This window comes from Parasteatoda tepidariorum, chromosome 5 (assembly GCF_982258835.1).
Source record: "Parasteatoda tepidariorum strain Cologne lab strain chromosome 5, Ptep-v5.0, whole genome shotgun sequence".
Taxonomy (NCBI): Eukaryota; Metazoa; Arthropoda; class Arachnida; order Araneae; family Theridiidae; genus Parasteatoda; species Parasteatoda tepidariorum.
The window spans coordinates 13,537,142-13,558,985 of NC_141759.1; the positions used below are offsets into that span (position 1 = coordinate 13,537,142).

The 21,844-nt window shown below is 32.3% G+C and overlaps 1 protein-coding gene across 1 annotated transcript; it reads left to right on the plus strand.

Moving 5' to 3' along the window:
• Positions 1 to 333: 333 nt before the first annotated feature.
• Positions 334 to 6,921, plus strand: LOC147808581 (uncharacterized). Its single transcript, XM_087162626.1, has 5 exons — positions 334 to 1,264; positions 1,892 to 3,875; positions 4,071 to 4,225; positions 4,683 to 5,404; positions 6,772 to 6,921. Exons 1-5 carry the CDS (start codon positions 334 to 336, stop codon positions 6,919 to 6,921), a joined length of 3,942 nt encoding a protein of 1,313 aa, XP_087018752.1.
• The last annotated feature ends 14,923 nt before the right edge of the window (positions 6,922 to 21,844 follow it).

Sequence of the window (21,844 nt, forward strand, 5' to 3'; positions counted from 1 at the left end):
ATACTTTATAGAATGACAGATTATTATGAATTGAGACTTTCGGGATATTAGTTAATAATTATGACGACATTTTTTACGCCTTAACATCTGTTCAATATCTCAGAAATATAGCGCCAACTTGGCATCTTTGTCTCAGCATCCTCGCCACCGTTTGTTGTAACCCTAATCAGTTGAAAATTAGTTGTTGATCTTATAGCATGAGCGTGCTCGTAGCACCAATCATAATAAAAATCTTTAATACAGTCCATTCTATTTTAATCATTTGTTAACAAACGAACCAGCGTAGAAATCATTCAATTGGTATCGAACAATAGTGATCCGTAAAAACCGGAGATGGAAAAAGAAAAACTAAATAGATCGAAGCGTGCCGTCAAAGGTACCATAACAAAACTAGAAACATACATTGACCAGACGAAGGAACATAACCATACTGAATTAGAGGTCAAGCTGAAGCGTGTGGAACAATTGTATAAAAAAGTTGATGAATTAAAGGAGCATTATTATGGGCTAAAAGACATAACTGACCCTGAGGTAACTGAAGTAGAAACGGACTTGGAGGGAACAGTAGACAGACTCGAAGCTCTGGAGGTAAGAATTAAAGATATTCTTAACTCTTTGATAATTAAACCTTCAATAATTAATTGTGAAAATGAAATATCTCTGGCTGATTCGAAAACAAAACTAGAAATTAAACTACCCGAGATACCACTACCGGTATTTCATGGTAAATTTGACGAATGGCCCAATTTTAAATCGCAATTTGATAACATTATAACTAAAAACAATGATTTAAATGACTCTCAAAAACTGCATTATTTGAAAGCGTCATTGCTGGGCGACGCTAAACGTCTGGAAACTGTTGACGATTCTTTTGAATCACTTTTAAAAGCATTAGAAAATAGATTTGAGAATAAACGTCTCCTGACTGAGACTTACATAAATCAAATTTTGGAAATTGAAAAACTTACAAATGAATCAGCTGGAGATATTAGAAACATGGTAGATATTTTAAAGAAAAATATCAGAGCTTTGAAGCTTCTAAATTTTGATCGTAATAATTTATCTGACATACTTTTGCTTAACATCATTTTGAAAAAGGTAGATCGAGAAACTAGAAAACAATATGAACAAACGATCGCATCAAATGAAATACCAGAACTGGATAATTTTTTAGAATTTTTAGAAAAAAGAAGCCAAATTCTTGATAGTATTAGTCGAACAGCTTCTTCTTCAATTTATAAATATAAGCAAGCTGTTAATAAGAGTAAATCTTTCCTGAATTCGAATAATAATCCTAACTCTTGTGTAATCTGTAAATTACCACACATGATTTATAAGTGCAATACTTTTCAAAATATGAAGGTTTCGGATAGATTTAATGAAATAAAACGATTAAATTTGTGTATTAATTGCTTAAAGAATAATCACAAGGTTAAAGACTGTAAATCGAATAATTCTTGCTTCGTTTGTAAAAAACGCCATAACATTTTACTGCATATTTATGAGATTTCTTCCCCGCCTCCTACCTCCTCAGTTTCTACGATGCCAGGCGCCGATCAAACAACTGTCTCGCAAGTGCATGATTCATTCCCACAAGAACATTCGAACACTTTTTCTAATTATTTAGTATCAAAAAAGAAACAAAATATTCTCTTGCCTACTGCAGTTGTTTATATTAGAAATGAATTGGGAGACTATTATCCCTGCAGAGCGATTTTGGATTCCGCTTCTCATCTTTCTTTCTGTAAACAAAATTTAGCTAATAACTTAATGTTGAAAAAGGAAAAAATAAATGCTTCTGTTTCTGGATTGAGCGATATTTCGGTAAATATCAAACAAAAGGTAACCACTGCAATTAAAAACAATAGTGGAAGTTTTTCAACATCTTTAGAATTTTTAATTGTTCCTTCGATTACAAATTTGACGATAATTAATCCGGTTGAAGTATCTAATATAAAGATTCCATCGGACATTAATTTGGCTGATCCAGAGTTTAACACACAAAAAGAAGTAGAATTAATTATAGGTTGCGAGCTCTTTTTTGAAATTTTAAAGCCAAATCAGCTTCGATCGCCATGTAGTAATTGGTTGTTTCAAGAAACTGTTTTTGGTTACATAGTCGTAGGGAGCTCCGATAATAGTACAAATAGAGCATATTGTGGATTAACGCTTAGTTCAGATATAAATTCGGAAAGCCTTGATAAACAGCTACAAGCATTTTGGAATATAGAAACTGTTGAGGAGCCCTCTGTTGAACATAGTGTCGAATTTGAGTTATGCGAAACTCAATATAAAAATACTCATTATCGAAATCATGAAGGGCGTTACATAGTACAGTTGCCTTTGAAGGAGGATCCCTCTTCGCTCGGTGATTCTAAAGCCGTTGCCGAAATGCGTTTAAATCAGTTATGGAAAAAACTCTCAAAAGATGAGGAGTTGCAATCACTTTACAAATCATTCTTAATAGAATATGCTGACTTGCAGCATATGCAATTAGTTGTAGAACCTCTTGATAAAACAACTTCGTATTTTTTACCTCATCATGGTGTACTTCGCCCAGATAGTAAAACCACTAAGTTGAGGGTGGTATTTAACGCTTCCTCCAAAACGACATCCGGTCTTTCTTTAAATGATATTTTGTACAAGGGTGGTACTATACAACAAGATTTATTTTCAATACTTTTGCGATTCAGGCAACATGTATATGTGTTCACTACTGACATTTCTAAAATGTTTAGGCAAATTTTGATTCACCCTGATCATCGAAATTTACAGTTGATATTATGGAAGAATAGCGTGAATGACCCAGTGCAAACCTTCAAACTTAACACTGTTACATACGGAACTTCTTGTGCACCCTACTTAGCAACCAGAACTATTAAACAACTAGCCATTGATGAGGGTGATAGTTTTCCCTTAGCCGCTGCTGTAATAATTAGAGACACTTATATGGATGACATTTTGTCAGGTAGTTCAGACTTTCAAGAATTTCAATTACTACAAGAACAGTTAGTAGACCTGTTTAAAAAGGCGGGTATGAGCTTACACAAGTGGTGCACTAATACTCCAAAATTTCCTAATTCCATACCATTAGAAGACCAAGCCTATGATTTCTCTTGTGAGCCACCTAATACCATTAAATCCCTTGGGGTTATCTGGAACCCAAATTTAGATTATTTTACTTTCAAGGTTGATGTAAATATGCATGACTCATACACCAAACGAAAGGTCTTATCCACCATCTCACGCTTGTTCGACCCCCTTGGATTCCTTGGTCCCATACTAACCAAGGCTAAATTGTTTCTCCAGAAACTCTGGATACTCAGATTGGATTGGGATGAACCGCTTCCAGATTCAATGGCTAAGGACTGGCAGTGTTTTGTTTCTACTCTACCTGCCATTGAAAACATGCAAATTCCTCGTCACGTGGGGGAGAAGAGGGGAATCCTGATTCACGGCTTCTCCGATGCATCAGCCGTTGCGTATGGAGCAGTTCTGTACATGCAATCAATTTCGGGAGAAACATCATATACGAGACTTTTGTGCAGCAAGTCCCGCGTTTCACCAGTAAAGCCTATCACGATCCCTCGCTTAGAATTGTGTGCCAGTGTTTTATTGGCACAGCTTTTGAACAAGGTTCTGAAGTCTCTAACCTTGCCCATTCAACAAATAATGTTGTCGACAGATTCTACAATTGTGTTGGCATGGCTTCAACGGTCACCTGATCAACTCAAGACTTTTATCAGCAATCGAGTTAAAGTAATACAAGAACTCACTAAGAACTTTCATTGGAATCACGTTGCATCTGATAAAAATCCTGCAGATGTCCTCTCTCGTGGTCTGAGTGCTTCGGAAATTGCTTCCCATGAACTGTGGTGATTCGGACCAGATTTTTTGAAAGAAGAACTGAATATTGTTCCAATAGAATTTGAAAAACTCTCTTCGGACAGTGAATTTTTACAGGAACTCAAACCCCCTGCCAAAATACTTTTAACTTCTTATAAACTGGACTTAATTGACAATATTTTAAATCGTAGCAATAATTATACTAAAATTTTGAATGTTTTAAGTTATGCTTTCAGATTCATATTCAACTGTAGAAATCCAAGTAGCAAATTATCCTCTAATGAACTAAAGGACACGGAATCCTTTTTAGTTAGAAATGTACAAGCATCTGCTTTTAAGGAGGAAATAGAGGCCATTTCCAAGGGCAAGGCTTTTTCAGGTAAGAGTAAACTTAACTCTTTAAATCCTTTCCTTGATGGTCATCAAATTGTCCGAGTCGGTTGTCGTTTGCATAATGCTGCTCTGGATTATTCTCAAAAGCATCCAGCTATACTTCCTGCAGACCATCCTTTCACTAAATTGTTTATGACTCATTTGCATATCAAAAATCTCCATTTAGGACCTCAAGCGTTGTTATATTGCACTAGAGAAAGGTTTTGGCCACTTCGTGGTCGATCGATAGCTAGGAAAATTGTACATAAATGCATAGTTTGTTTTAAACATAAACCCCTTGTTTCAAATCAACTTATGGGAACCTTGCCTCGAGAAAGAGTAAACCCTAATTATCCTTTTTTTGCATTCTGGTGTTGATTATTGCGGCCCTTTCCAAATTAAATATAAACACCAGAGAAAAGGGAATTTCCAACGGATTTATGTTGCAATATTTGTGTGTTTAGCCTCGAAGGCGATTCACTTAGAAGTTGTTTCCGATTTAACAACCGATGCTTTTCTTGCTACTTTAAAGCGTTTTGTAGCTAGGCGTGGCAAATGTGCTACGATATCATCTGATAATGCAAAAAACTTTGTTGGGGCTAGTAGGGAATTGCAGCGATTGCAGAATTTAACTAGATTTCCTGACGATAAACTAGCCTCCTATTTGGCATTTGAAGGGATAGTTTGGAATTTTATTCCTCCCAGAGCTCCAAATTTCGGGGGCCTCTGGGAGGCAGGGGTCAAATCCTTTAAGTTTTACTTAAAACGAGCTACAGGAAATCTAAAATTAACATTTGAGGAATTCCTTACAATAACAGCACAAGTCGAAGGAATCCTAAATTCTCGGCCATTAACACCTTTGTCAGATGATATTGATGACCTGGATGTTCTGACACCAGGGCATTTTTTGGTTGGAAGATCTATAACTGCCATAGCTGAACCAAGTTTGTTGGATAAATCGGAAACCCGACTTTCTCGATGGCAAAGGTTGACAAAAATTGTTCAATACATTTGGACTAAGTGGTCTCGCGACTATTTGAACAATTTGCAACAAAGAACAAAATGGAAGGTAGAGAAAACAAACATAATTTTAAATGCGATGGTTTTAATAAAGGAGGATAATCTTCCTGTAAATCAGTGGGTCTTGGGACGAATTTTAAAACTATTTCCTGGAACGGATGGAAAGGTTAGAGTAGCGGAGATTAAACGAGCAAGGGAATTGTTAAACGTAGCATTAATAAATTGTGTATTTTGCCATTGGACAATTAAAAAAGATGTGTGTTAATTTTCTCATTATGTGTACCTACAGCATTTATTCAATCTTTGTAAATTTTATATTGGAATATGTTTATGTACCATTGTTATGCTAATTTGTATGTTTATTGAATATAATTCAACGGCGGGTGGATGTTCAATATCTCAGAAATATAGCGCCAACTTGGCATCTTTGTCTCAGCATCCTCGCCACCGTTTGTTGTAACCCTAATCAGTTGAAAATTAGTTGTTGATCTTATAGCATGAGCGTGCTCGTAGCACCAATCATAATAAAAATCTTTAATACAGTCCATTCTATTTTAATCATTTGTTAACAAACGAACCAGCGTAGAAATCAATCAATTGGTATCGAACAACATCAACACTGATCTTTTTTTTAAAAAACAAAACTGGGTGCCTAGGCCGCGCAACGGCCCCTACCCCATTCATCATGAAAATTATATACAGTGAATAAAACATTTTGAATTATGTAACAATGTGGTAACATTATAATAAAGTAACCATGATTAGAAGTATGTACAAACTTGATCGGAGATTTACATTAATTGCCATTGAAAAATGAATTCAGCCATGATTAGATGGATATACATGAAATACGAGCTTAATCTGTGATATTTACATTAATTGCAGTAGAAATTTGGAATTGAGCATTAAAAATTGATGATAGCATATATACACAAAATCGGGGTTCAAAATCGTGAAGATTCTACATAAATTTTGCTAAGCCTCAGTGGAGTCATCTAGTGTGATCAGTATTCAAAAATATTAATTTGTATAATAATTGAGATACTAACTAAGGTTCAAAACGAAAAGAGTTCAGTTTAGTCCAAAAGTGACATTATTCAGAAGTGGACTCACTCATGATTGTTTGCAGCAGTTGTAACAATTCTCTGTTTTTTAAAAGTTCTTTGAAACCAGTCTATGGAATTGCAGCTGGAGTTGCACGAGGGCCTCTCCTGGGGGGACGGATGCTGCATCATCACTGATCGGGAGGAGATCTTTTATATCAGCTATTAAATCATTTACTTATAGTGGTGGGAAGTATAACTTTATATCGAAATTACTAAAAAAGAATCAGACATTCAAAAGCAAAATTTACTACCACTAAAATTTTTTTTCGCTAAGAGTACGAAATAAACAACCTTGACTTGAAAATAAAGTATATAAAATTAAAGACAATCTCATGAAATAGTTATCACAACTTTTTAACTTCTTCCAAACTTTGATCGCCGTGAATTTCAAAAAATATGCCTAATTCGTTTGTTGCTTTTATGTTAGAGATACGATGATTTTTTGCAAAATCAGATGGATGCCATTGAAGAACAAAAAACAGAGAAGAGGAAAAGAATCTTGGAAGAAAAAGATAAAACAGGTCAATGTGGATGCGTTGCAAACAGTGATGTGCCTAAATATTTGAAATACAAATGAAGGTTCTAAATTTTAAACATATTTTTTTAACTTATCTAAATTTGTGATAATTTTATCATGTTTTGTTTTGAAATTTAGAGATAATTTCGTTGTTTTGTGTAAATGTCTAAAATGCCACCTTGCTTTTTTTCCAAACTACAAATCACCATTGTTTTAACTTATCTAAATTTGCTCTAATTTGACCATGTTTTGCTTTTTAAATTTAAAGATAATTTCGTTGTTTTGTATAAAAGTATGAAATGCCACATTGCTTTTGAATTATCGTTTAAAATCAAAGTGGCATTTCATACTCTCATATTCAAACTGATTTCATTCAAATATTCATACTCCTGTTCAAGAAACGAGAGTTAACATTTCTTCTATAACTTATAAAGCATTTTGAGGCAATTATTAGGTCTACTATGAGGTTATATTCACGAAAGCACGAGCCTCATTTTACAGAATGTTGTAGAGTATTTATCTCAATGGTAATGTTGTAGCTTAAAGAGCATATATAGCGGAAAAAAGCATGTGCTTATATGTTTAAACTTATAACGAAACTATCCAACAAAACTTAACGGTGCATCTGATACATACATATTAAGGGGTACTAATTGTCTTTCACTTAAATATCCTTGTAAAATTAGGCGCATTAGTTCTCTGCCAGAAGGAGGAGTTAATCTATTCTTAACAATAACAATTCACTGTAAGGAAATTCATCACGGTGAAGAAGAATATCAATATAAAAATTGAATCCGTTAAAAACAATTGGTAGTTATGAATTTTTATTAAATAGAGACTTCTGAATCGTGATCTGTGGCAGAATAAGCATCAAGCTTGGAAACTTTCGGGCAGCGGCCAGTAAAATACTTAGAAAAAAAGGAAGAAAAAAAACAGGAAGGGATCAATTTGAAGGGTATAACTCATAGCTATTAGCCACCCCTGTGCAAACATCTACATGTTTTTTTTCTTGTTTTTATTCATTATCCTATTTCTCACTTTGATCAAAAGAATCGGTTACAATTAATACTGACCTGCTGATATTAATTATTGCCCAATTTATAACTTTAACCGTAAAAATACACAATATTGCCAAAACTATTTGGATACCAATCTAAGGTCCTTGATTTGGTGATGTTTTCATAGTTTGGTTTAGATGCCATAGTACTTGTAGTTGGAAACATCAACTCTGAGATGTATCTGGATATCCTGGACAATGTCACTTTGCCAAAGCAATATTTCGGGTAGTTTCTCTTCCAGCTCGATAACTGCTTCATTTACTTGCTCCTGCAAGACTTGCATCCATAGTTTGACGAAACGGGTATTCAGAATGTGGACTGGCATTCTTGGAGACCCTATCTAAATACGATATATCTTTGAGACGAATTAGATTACGTAGAATGCAGATTACGTATATTGAACTATCCCAACATCCAAAATTCCTGCTGTGATGGACGAATGGAAGACAACATCTAGGGTTACTTATCAAAAAAAGGCGGAAAGTCTCCTCAGAAGTATGAAGCAGGCTATCTTCGAAGCAAAAGGGGACCCAACATCATACCCATACGTTCATTATTATCATTACGCCAGTAAAAAAAATAAATAAAAAAATTTTTCAATCTCCCATAACCCTTACTTTTTGTATTTTTTGACAATATTCATTAATTAAAGAATTATTTATTTTAGAACAATATCAATTTCTCACGAGTGTCAAATGGACGCCAAATGGCGATTCTAGATGAGTCCGAAAACCACCTTTCCCACTGTTAAGTTAAGCAGTTTAGAAACCATGATAGTTTAGATATTTTTTATTGTTCGCACTTTTTTCATCTTCATTTCAGTTACTTAATAATCTTTCCATTCTCATTAATTTTGAAGCTCTTGTAGCTCAGTTCTTGCTGAATCTCTTTAGATTAGAGGAATTAAAATCCACAGTTTTCTTCAAGAGAATAGTTTAAGATGTCATAAAAGAAAGAAGGTAGAAAGAACAGGTACAAAAAAAAGATTAAATATTCTATTTTAATTAACCATGTGACGCAGAATTATTATTAAACATAATTTTTACATAATTCGAACATACTTCACACTTTATAGAATACTTTTTATTAATTTAGGTCAAAGTGAAAAATGTTAGATTTAGCTATTTAATAGTTTATGGTTACAAATAACAGCATAAAACACCGGTGTCTTTTTCAGCGTTAAAGGTAAAATCTTCCAAACACGGCTCACTTCCAAACAATAATGTTTTAAATTTGAACTTATTTGCGGTTATGTAGATGTATGAGAAAGAGCTATTCATTATTGAAATTAAAATCAATTGTTAAGAAAATTTTGAAAATGAATTTAAAAAAATATTTAACTGCCTTTTTTAGATTTTGGATGCTTTTAGTATACATTAGACTGTTTTTTTATATTTAAAAAATGTCAAAATAGATTTTTGCTTGAAATTAAATAGTTTGAAAAAAATAAAAGAAAGAGACACCGGTGTTAAAATACCGGTGATCTAGACCAGGGGTTTCCAACTTACATGAGACCGGGGACCGCAATTAAAAACACAAATCAAATAGCGGGCCGCAACTTTATCAAAATTTTATGGTGGGCTCTTTTATGTTTGAAGGAACATTAAGTATTACTGTCAGATTTTTACCAAAGTTGCGCAAAACAAAAGTATTGAATTACAAATTAAAATAAGAAGTAGATTTTTTAAAATATTTAATTGCATATTAAAAAATTCCGGCTACAATAACTTTAATGTGCACCCCAAACAATTAATGTGCAACAGACATCTAATTGTTAAGATATAAAATTTTAAAAAGGTTGGTATTAAAACTTACATAGTAGCACACAAAATGTTTAATGACAAAATTGAGGTTTGTCTGCTGCAACCACCATAGAATAAATATTTACATTTAAAATTTACATTTATTATATATATATATATATATATATATATATATATATATATATAAAAGCTCAAAATGAAGAATAAAACAAAGAAAAATTAAAGACATATGAAAAAGGGGGAAATAATAAGTAAAAAAATAACAAACAACAGTTTAAAAAAAAAAAGAAAAAAAAGGAGGAAATTTTATTTAAAAAACCGGAAAAAAAGATATAATCTTTTCATCAGCCCACACGATTATATCCGTAAGACAGAGTGCTTTCTGATATTGTATCAATAAAGCCAAAGCAAAATATATTAATACAATAGTGTGAAGAGCACTCAAAAATTTTTTTTGTAAAAATTACAACAAATAAAATAGAAAACAAAAAGTAAAAATAACATGTAAAAACAGAAAATAAAATAAAATAAAAAGAAAAAACAGCAAAATTGGACTATAAAGCGAGTAGCGAAATCAGATCAACTTACATGGACGGAAATTTTTCAAGAATGATTTTATAATGTTTTCGCAGAAAGATTGCCAGATTACAAAATATGAAAACAAAAGCGCAAATTGAGTGTAACAAGAGGGTTTTTAAGTTTCGTTCTTACTGCACTGCTGAAGTGATTTGTTATTCTGTGCATTGATTTGTTAGTTACCAAGGATGGGCCCGAAATGGATGTGCGCAAGGTAATATTATACTGGATAATTTTAAAAATTGACCACAAATAGTTTTAGAAAATAGATGTTTATTTAATATATTATACTATATTATATTATATATATATATATATATATATATATATATATATATATATATATATATATATATATATATATATATATATATATATATATATCACAACTTAAGTTATTCTAGACTTTGATCATCCTAAATTTCGATGCCAAATTCGCTTGTTGCTTTCATGTTAGAAATACGATGATTTTTTACATAGTCTGATGGATGCCGTTGAAGAACAAAAATCAGAGAAGAGGAAAAGAATGTAGGAAGAAAAAGATGAAACAGATCAATATGGATGCGTAACAAACATTGAGGTGCCTTAAAAGTTGAAATACAACTGTAAGTTCTAAATTTTAAACATATTTTTTAACTAATTTTACCAGATTTTGTTTTTTAATTTAAAGATAATTTCGTTGTCTTTTATAAAAGTATGAAACTCCACCTTGGTTTTTTTCTAAACTTATAGTTTTTAACTTATCTAAATTTGTGCTTATTTTCCCACATTTTTTTTTTTTTAAAATTTAAAGATTATTTCGTTGTTCTGTATAAAAGTATGAAATGCCAACTTGATCTTGAATTATAATTTAAAAACAAATTGACATTTCATACTCTCATATTCAAACTGACTTCCTTCAACTATTCATACTTTTGTGGAAAAAACGAGAATTAACATTTCTTCTATCACTTATACGGTATTTTGAGACAATTATTAATCCACAATAAGGTTATATTCATGAAAGCACGAGCCTCATTTTACAGAATGTTGTAGAGTATTTAACTCAATGGTTGCGTTGTAGCTTAAAGAGCATATATAGCGGAAAAAAGCATGTGCATACATGTTTAAACTTATAAAGAAACTATCCAACAAAACTAAACGGTACATCTGATACATACATATTGATGGGTACAAATTGTCTTTCACTTAAATATCCTTGTAAAATTCGGCTCATTTTTCTATGACAGAATTTTCCACTGAACCTAACCCTCTTCAATTTAACCCGACCATAATAATTACATTGGGAAACAAATTTATTGTTGCATTTATATACAAGTACTTGATCTTACCTAATTCGGGGATCCGTTTCACTAGGAATTGTACTTCCCGCGTTTGCCGGTTTGTCATTAGGCATTCCATTGAATGCTTGGTAGTTGTACATGAAATATCATTCGGAACTAATATCATAATAATCATTTGGAACTTTATCGGTCAATTTTAGGCTTTCTATATAAAGCTGTAGAATACCAGATTTCATATATTGGTTTAAAAAAAAAGCATAAAGCATTACTGCAAAATTATCAGGACAAGGAGGTTGAGGGTCCCAAATGACTACCTAGTGGTCAACTGTCATTTTGAAAAGCCTCCGCTGAGAATTGAACCGCATATCTTCGCAATATCCGCAAACAATTGATCCCTCACGGCTTCATATATATATATATATATATATATATATATATATATATATATATTTTCAATATATATGTAACTCAACATAAAAGGTTTGAGGCATTCAAACAGTGGTTTATCTGTGATATTCTACACGCACAGTACAAACCAAATTAATGCTTTATTTATACTAAAAACTCGTTCTCAATAAAAAGTGTCCACCATATGATTGCGAAGAAACCAAAACAATTATATGATTTCTGAGCAGGTAGCATTTGCTTTAGATACCAACGAGTCAAGTTCTATGCATAGAATTTTACCGCTGACGCTAAGAATAAATTCTCATTATGTACTCATTACATTTACCAGCAAAAGTTTTCACTGGCGAATGTATTATTTAAATCCAGTGTATATTTAATTAAGTTTCACATTCTTTCTTTCTTTATTTCTCAAAAACTGGGCACCTGGACCGCGCAGCGGCCCCTATCCCATACATCATGAAATATTATATACATTGATTTAAAGACATTTTGATTTTAGCAACAGTATGGTAGCTATTTCTAAAAGTCAAGCGTTTTGCTTGATAAATTAAAACATTTTGTGCTACAATCAATTTAAAGATGGTTATTATATACAGGCATGATTTGAAAATATACATAGGTACTTATTTACAGACATAATTGGAGATAGATACATTAATCATTATTTGCAACCTTGATCAATGAAAAAGAAACATTGTATTCAAACATAATTAGTGAAATTTGCAATAGCTTGATTTGAAAATGCAGTGTAACTTTTTTATGCTAGCTTTTTAAAAAAAGTCAAGCTCTTTGCTTGATAAATTAAAAACATTTTGTATTACAAAGAAATATGATAATTATATACAGGCATGATTTGAAAAATATACGTTGGTATTTATTTACAAACATTATTGGAGATAGATACGTTAATCATTATTTGCAAAAGAAACATGAATTCAACCAAATTTGAGAAATGTGTAATAGTAATTAAATGCAGCTTGATATGAATATTATGCATAAAAATATGAAAGGTGAAATGGAAATTTTTTGCCAAACTTTAGTGGCACCATCTGATGTATGCAACTCGAAATTGAATAAACTGAAAACATTCTATATTTGTTAAATAAGCAGTGTGGAAATACGAAATTAGAGTTCTGTGATTAAAATAAGAGTTCTAACTAAGGCAAGAGATATCACCAGGAGTGGTCTCCCTCATGATCGATTGTAATAGCTGGAACACTTTTTTGTGTTTTAAAAGATCATGAAGTTCTTTGATGATCGTTACCAATCTGTGAGCTTGTCCTGTAGTTGTGAATGGAATGGCACGAGGGCCCCTCCTGGGGGGACGTGCTTTGCACCCCGTGTAGTTGGCAGTGTGGGTTTCCCCGCAATTGCAGCACATAGGTGGAGTGTTGATGTCCTTGTGGCACTCGTAAGATCGATGTTCTTTGGCACATTTAACACATCTTGGAGGTGAATTACATATTTTTTGAGTGTGGCCAAAATTTTGGCAGTTAAAGCACTGAATCGGGCCTCTCCCGCCGCGGAACCTTTCAATTTTGACCGGGACATCACATATGCTGGTGACGGAGAAGATTTGTTGGTTATTTTCTATTTCTATAGGAATTGTGAGAAAAAGTGGGAGGAGCCGATAGGCCTCGCCCACTTTTATCTTAAACTGTATTACTTTTTGGATTGAGATGCCTGCTTTCCCCAATTCATGAGAGATATCTTCTGTGTTTAGTTCAGCTGGGAGTCCACGAATTAAGACTTTAATATGCTTGGTTGTTAGCACTTTTACTGGAGTTGTGGGTGGAGCTGCAGCTTCATTTGAATCCTCCATGGGTGGAGCTAAGCAAGAATCTGGTAGTGGTGAGGAAGTGGCGGTATCTGTCGGTGAAGAATGGCATCTTGTTGTAGTTATGATTAGATTATCCTCAGTTTTTTTGACATTGGTTTGCGTTTTCTTCTTCTTTTTTCGTTTTTTGGAGGGGTTCTGTGTTATTTTTGGTTGAGCTTTCTAAATCAATGGTTGACGCTTTCCCCGTCTGTTCCAAAAGTTGGCCGCCTTCATAAATTTCCATGTCAGTGACATCAACTGTTGCAATCGGCATTTCAGGCCTATTTGGCACAGGCTCCAACTTATTTAATTTCCCAAGTAGTTCTTTATTTTTCATTTCATCTTCTTTAACCCCTTGGGGACGGGTGATTCAGAAAAGCATTCGTATAAAATCAGAATCAAGTTGTAATTAAATAAAAAACGGTAACTTAAATGTAGTCGTTGCTAATTTGACAGATTTACTTTGCTTTTACTTTAATTATTGTTAGTTTAATCATATATATAATCAATGTTAATTCAAAGTATAACTAAATAGTTTTATTTTGAACAAAGTAATGGTGAATTAAATAAATCAAACAATTATAACTCCGCCCACAAATAAACTGCTAAAGAAATACTTTGATTACCAGTTTAATCTTCTTACCCTGATTGATGCGGTTTTATGCTGTCACATATTTGTGACAGTCGGCGCGAAAGGGTTAATTCTCCTTTCCATGTCTGCAAACTCTTTAGCCATTTTGGTTTCAAAATCCGTGCATTCCTCATCCGTCGTTGAGTTACATGCATGTCTTTCAGTCAGCCGCTTACCGCCACGTCCATGATGATGATAAGTAGCCATTGTAGCGTAGTTGAATTATCAGCTTAATCGATATGGTTGCGTAAATTGATGACTACAATTTGCAGGCAGAAACCTTTACTTAATTTGTAACTACTCAAACTCTCAAATCAATTCAGAATTAGTAAAATCAGACATAACTGCAAGAGAATGAAACAGGTACGACTCACTCGAAGGAAAAATCAAGTTTCACATTTTAGAAGATTAAAATATATGTTAATTATAATTTATATTTTGGTGCGGTAGATAAAAAAATTTCGTTTTCCTTTTCTATAATTGGAAGTAAATTCCAAAAAAAATTAAATATATAAAAGAATGGTAACCTTTTCGTTATCAATATATTTGTAAGTACAAATCAATCTACTTTATCAGCTAACCATTATCAATACATTTGTGAGAGAATAATGAGATTAGTGAAAACAAAAATTTTCCAAAGCATACTAAGCACTTATAGGTAAAACGATTAAATTTTATGTGTTTTGCAATTTTTATACAGTGATAAAACAGAGACAGAGCAAAAGCATAAAAAAATGTTCATTATTATTAATATTAAAAACTATTGAAAACTCCATAGCGTGATTTTCAATCTCATGGAAGTGTTGTCGACAATGTCGGTATTGCAAGCCATGGTGGCTCTGGGGATATCGCTCTAACTTTTCAATGAAGTGACCTGAATCCCAGTAATATCTAGTCGATACGAATTTCGCACCCTGCTCGCAACGACCACAGTGCAGACGTTAAATATCCTTAGTGGTAGACGGATCATAGGTAGAAGTCCCTTTGCCTCTAGGCTAATCGTGGGTTGTTTTCCTCTCCATGTGTAACGCAAATGCGACTTAGTTTGATCCAAAGTCCTCCACAAAGGCAAATTTCTCCCAATGAGCTCAAGCTCTCCTCCAGCTCAAAGAAAGAAAAAAAATTCTTTACTCGATCAATAAATATTTTCAATTAGTTTTTAATAATGATAGAAAAATTGTCAGTATATAGGAATTCCGGAAATCAGTGAAAGGAATACCGTGCAATGAATTATACATATCTGGGGTTATTATCAGGTAAAATACACTGGTGTAAGTCGACATTCTCCTCATTTCGATTCTTTACGATAACATACATATATAGTTGTGGTTCCTTAGCTGTTTTTCCAGTTTTTTATTTTCCTTTTTTCCGGTAGTTAATTTATGTGTTCTATTTCAAATAACTTATGTTTTCCTCGAGACTGGTGAGTCTTGAAACTGGGCTGCAATTTTCAAGCCCTCGAAATAAATCGGCTGACCACCATTCCTGAATGGTAATTCCTGAAATATTTAATCCCGAGAGGTAAAACGTGGTTTATAATTTTCTAGGTGGCCTATGCTATGCTATGAAAATGTAAATAATCAGAATTGTGATTACCGTTCGTGGAAAAGTAATTTATTTAGGTTGCAAATTTGAGTCTGGCAACGAACTCACGCAGTGTATCCTTATACTGAAGAGGCAAATTCATGTAGTATTAAAGTAGTGCTGTTTACTTATGCTTTTTTCCAGTGCTCTTTTTCCTTGCTTTCTTTTCGCTCCTTTTGGAGCTTTTATAGGAGGTTCCGGCGAAAATTATTCCTTTTGTATAACATTTCGCCAGTTCCTTGTATGTGTTTGGCGAAAATGTGTAGTTGTTGCAACTCGTTTAAGTAAATTTCATGGAAATATAACACTGTTCCATGGAAATGGAGTTTTGTCAAAAGGGAGTAGATTTCACACTCTTACGTTTCATTCCGTATGCCACCGTACGTATAATTTGAAGTAATATCGCCTGAAGAGCTCATGCTTCAATTCTAGTAAAATACAGTTGTGTCCATGAAAAAGTATCAAACGTGAGTGAAAAAGAGATTTTTAAAAATTACTCGCTATCGTTGTGGAATATCATCTTAACTTCGACCACAAATCAGAAACAAACATTTACAATGGAACGCGGATATTATGGAAGTTACAATTCTTCAAACTAAATTGTATAATTAAAGTAAGCGTATTTTCTATTTTCAAATAACCGAAAATATTTAGTTTCTTAAGAACCTTATAATTCGATGACCAAAATTTAAAACTACCGCATGTAATTTTTTTAAAAATTGAATCAACCGATTGTTGTAAAATCACACGATTCATTTTAACATTTTATAATAACAAATGCTTCATTTTCAATTTGTGTTGGCGTTTTTCTTGATCTATATGGAACACGGCCATAATATCAATTTGAAGTTAAGTTGAAATAAATTTGAAAAAAAAAATCAATTTTAAACAGAAATGGGTAGTGTGCTTGAAGCTTTGTAAAACCAAGCCTACTACGGAACGGTTAGTAAGATTTAAAAAAAAAGCGTGCTTCAAATCTTACGCATGGAAGCATACGGAATGTAACGTAAATTTCCAAAGTTTGCCTAATGTCTTAAAAACTCGTTGTAGATGACCAAAACGGTTTTCCTATTCGAAATCAGCATAACAAACTACTTTATTTAAAGAATACGCCATAGCTGATATCTTTATCTTATTTATCAGTGCAAGCTTCATATAATGTCACTTGCTTCCTTCATCCTTTTAGAACATGATTATCGAATTCCATTTCATTTGTTTCTAGATTCATGGATTCATCTCCGTAAAAGCATTTTTAGTACGCTTATTTACCATTTGGCGAAGGACCAAGAAACTATTAGGGGATGCGATTCGCTCTGATGGAGATCAAATTATGTACGGCAAACATATTGCATCATTACAGAATCAAAACTTATTCAACAACAAAAGTAAATAACCTTTAAATTTACTAATTGATTCTTACAGATCGTAAAAGAAGTATTAAAGGCAGTGACTTTTTTTTTCTGGTACCATTTGAGTACAGGAAATACAAGTCTTTTCTCAGTCTAAAGGAATTACCCCTAGGCTTAGAAAAAAAAAGACATGAATTCACCAATGCAAAATTTCTAAAGATGTTCTGGTAGTTACATGGTGCAATGTTTCTTTAATTTATACAATGTAGTGTTATGAAAGGTAACGTATTCCAAAGGTTCCCTTTATCGTAAAAGTTCTTTACTTAATAATTAATTTGATTATTTATTTTAAACTTATTCTGCTGCAACTCCCAGCAAATGGATCACAAAATTTCCAAGAACGTAGCAGCTTACCTTAGCTCTTTCATTTGGAAAATTTATGCAGTAGTAGCAGCCAAAATTTTGTATAATGTAAAATTTTATGTTTGCATAGTATTTGGCGTGATAGTGACTCACATAAGAAGCCAGGCATTGCAAATCGTTTGTTTTCAAAGCAACACTGCAAAGGTGTATATCAAGGATTACTTTTATTGTAGAAATTTTTTTAAATGGAAAAACCTATTTAAATTTTTTGGAAAGGTATTTCGTATTCTTTTGAATTGTATACTAATGAATAGATCATAAATTAGCGCCAAGAACAGCACTTTTATTTAGAGATTTTTTTAGTGGTAACGGAACCGCCAATTTTGAAGTCTTAGACTATTGCAATATATGGAGTATCAGTATTATAAGATTAAGAAGTAGTCAGAAACATAAAAAAAAAGAAATTGTCATAAGAGTTTACCAAGTTCGTTAAACACTTTGCATTAAAAAAATACTGCAAAGGCGATTTTAAAATTATCTTTATTCTAGAAATTCTTGATACATGATTTGCATCATATGTAGATTTAAGGCCTTCTAATAAGGGTTAATCCATCATATTCTACACACACAAATAAAAAAAACGCGTTCTCTCAAAAAAATGTCCACCTACAACTTTAAAGAATCCTAAACAATTCTACGATTTCAGAGCAGGTAGCATTTCGAAAACAAGCCGACGAGTCAAGCTCTATGTGTTGAATTTGAAATCGTGACTAAGAATAAATTCTCATTATGAACTCATTACATCTACCAGCCGAAGTTTTCACTGGCGGATGTTTCATAATTTAAAAATAAATAAAGATTTCATTTCGCTCATATAGACCAAAGATTAAAATTTATATTAATTATAATTAATATTTTGTTGTGGTAGATAAAGAAATTTCGTTACCCTTTTTTAATGCTTTATTGTTTGCATATTGATCGAGGTACGAGACTTGCGGCACAAGCCTATTCATCTGAGATTAATTGCCAAATTCAACGGGCGAATGCGGTCAAATGACTATTGTACCAGAGATGCCCACTTGCTCCGGGCAACAAAAAGTGGTAGTTTATCAATTGTTATTCTTGGTTTAATAAATTCAATTTTGTAGATTTTTATCCACCACTAAATAATTCGTAGGCTTATATAATTCACGACTTCTTATTACATATGTCATGCAATACCATTTAAAAAGTAAGAAAAATAGTCAAATATTTGAAAAATTTACTTAGCAGTTTTTTACCGTTTTTTTAGTTATTTTGGCGTGTCCGGAACAGTTGACATTTCTGTTATACAGAACAGTAAAATTTGTGATGATTTAACTTATATTACAAGTGTTTCATGTTTCGCTTAAGCTCGGATGATTAAAATGTATTTTCAACGCAATTGATATTTTGATGTGGTAGATAAGGAAATTTCGTTTCCCTTTTCTAATGCTTTAATGCAGTGTTTCCCAAAGTGAGACCACCAGGGGTACGGGAACAGTTTAGCGGGGGTAAGCGTTCTTATGCGAAATATCTTGCAACAAACGAAAATTTCAAAATCTTTTATTTAAAAACTAAGCTAGTCATGAATATTTACAATTATGTATTTTTCTAGCTATTTTTTGAAGAGTCAGCAGAGTTAATAATGAGTGGTGTCAACAGCGAGTTGTGATTTTTAACTTTTGTGCAATTTTTTTACAGCAAAAAATTCATTCATTTTTTTATTAGTGGTACACAGCGTTACGAAAAATTTAGAATAGGTACACAAAAGTCATAAGTTTGGGAAACATTGCATTAATGTAAGCGTATTGATCGAGGTACTTGACTTGCGGCACTAGCCTATTCATTTGAGATTAAACGTCTAAATTCAACTGGCACATGCTTTCGAATGATTAATATACAAAACAGTAAAATGTGTGATATAAACAAAAAAAAAAGGAAAAGAGATTTGAATAATAATTGATAAGATACAAGTGTGATTACAAGAAGTCTGAATAACAGAAAAAATAAGCTATTTACATAGTCGAAAAAATAAATATATACAAAATTTTCAACGGAGTGAGTAAAAACAAAATCGACAAACTAGTATATACATATTTACAGGGGAGCAAAAAATAGATAATGTAGATAATAGATTACATTACCTCTCTGCCACTCCTACCCCCATAATGGGCTTTGCAGGTGCACAAAGGAGAAATTTCATCTAGAGGAATGAAATATATATACTATATATACTTTTCTATTACCTGAAGTAAATTTCAACAAAAAGCATACAAATAAAAGAATGGTTACTATTTTGTTATTAGTATATTTGTAAGTATATATCAATCAACTGTATCATTTAACCATTATCGATATATTTGAGGAAGAATAATAATGTTAGTAAAAATAAAAATTTTCCGGGGCATGCTGAGCACTTATAGGCAAAACAGTACAATTTTATGCCCCTTGCAATTTTTTTTACAGTGATAATTCAGAAACTGCGTAAAAGCATCGAAAAATGAACATTATCTTTAATATTTAGAACTATTGAAAACTCCATAGCATCACTTTCTATCTTGTGTAAGTGTTATCGACATTATCGGTATTGCAAGAAATGGTGGCTCGGGGGATAGAGCGCAAACCTTTTAATGAAGTGACCAGAATCCCAGTAATGGCTAGTCGATACGAATTTCGCACCCGGCTAGCACTGACCAAAGTGCTAACGTAAAATATCCTCAGTGGTAGACGGATCATAGGCAGGAGTCCCCTTTGATCAAAAAGATCTCTGCAAATTTCTTCTTCAACTTGATCCAAGAATTCTCTTTTCTTCTGGATTGGGTTCAAAATTAAAAGGAGTTGAACATTGATAATCACAAATTCAATAAATGTGTGTTCTGTTCAACAACGTTTATAAAATGTAATAAAATTTCTTTATTGCATTCAGAATTTAGAAAAAATTTCAGTTTATAACAGGAATCCCGGATATCAGTGTAAAGAATACCATGTATTAGTAGTCGAAAATTTTATGTATGCATAGTATTTGGCGTGGCAAACATAAGAAGCCAGGCATTGCAAATCGTTTGTTTTAAAAGCAACACTGTAAAGGTATATATCAAGGATTACCTTTATTATAGAAATTCTTTATATGGAAATAAATATTTAAATTTTTTGGAACCGTATTTCGTATTCTTTTGAATTGTATACTAACAAATAGATCATAAATAAGCGCCGAGAACAGAGCGGCTAACAACAGCACTTTCATTTGGAGAATTTTTTAGTGGTGGCGAAACCGCCAATTTTGAAGTCTTAGACTACTATAATGTTTGATGTAACAGTATTATGAAATTAAGAAGTAGTCAGAAACAAAAACAAATTTGCTATAAGAGTTTGCCAAGTGCGATAAACATTTTGCATTTAAAAAAAATACTGCAAAGGCACATTTCAAGGATTGTCTTCTATCTAAAAATTTTTTATATGGAAATAAATATTTACATTTTTTTCGATCATAACTTGTATTCCTTTTAATTGTATATTAGCTAATAGATCATAAATATGACAATTTATGAAGCTGATATGAAGAATGTTTATGAAGCTGATTTCGGAACTTAAAATATTACCTGCACAAATTACTTAGCGAAGTTATAACCTCGAACTTCCAGTATAATAAATAAATTTATGTTAGCTGGGTTATTGTTTTTAAGTAAATTTATATAATTATTATAGTTATATTTGTATAGTAAATTTATATAATTATTATAATTGTTAATTTTAATATAGTATTATTTAATTTACTGGTAGTTAAAAAATAATTAATTTTCATTATATTTTTAAAACGTTTACACGGCATTTGTCCTTTGTAAAATATACAGTGCAGTGTCAATGAAAATGAAAAACAATGTTACAATTACTGGAGAAATTGTGGTAGGTTATTGTTAAGAATCATGTCATCAGTTATAATTTTTTATTTGTCTTACTCTCCCAATTCTCATAATTCTTACAACAGATTTTTTCTGAAATATAAGTTATAATGCTTAATTTCATTTTGGATTTAATAATTATGATTTGCAATGAATTTGAGCACCATTTTAAAAAATATATAGGACCTGATAATCATGCAATTAAGATTAGTTAGACATACTTACTTCA

What these genes read in the sequence shown, in the direction of transcription:
- LOC147808581 (XM_087162626.1), top strand. Translation starts at nt 334, where the DNA reads ATGGAAAAAGAAAAACTAAATAGATCGAAGCGTGCCGTCAAAGGTACC. An exon ending in CAAGGGCAAGGCTTTTTCAG is followed by an intron (nt 4,226 to 4,682) that starts GTAAGAGTAAAC and finishes TTGTGTGTTTAG; the next exon opens with CCTCGAAGGCGATTCACTTA. An exon ending in TTCCTGGAACGGATGGAAAG is followed by an intron (nt 5,405 to 6,771) that starts GTTAGAGTAGCG and finishes CTTTTATGTTAG; the next exon opens with AGATACGATGATTTTTTGCA.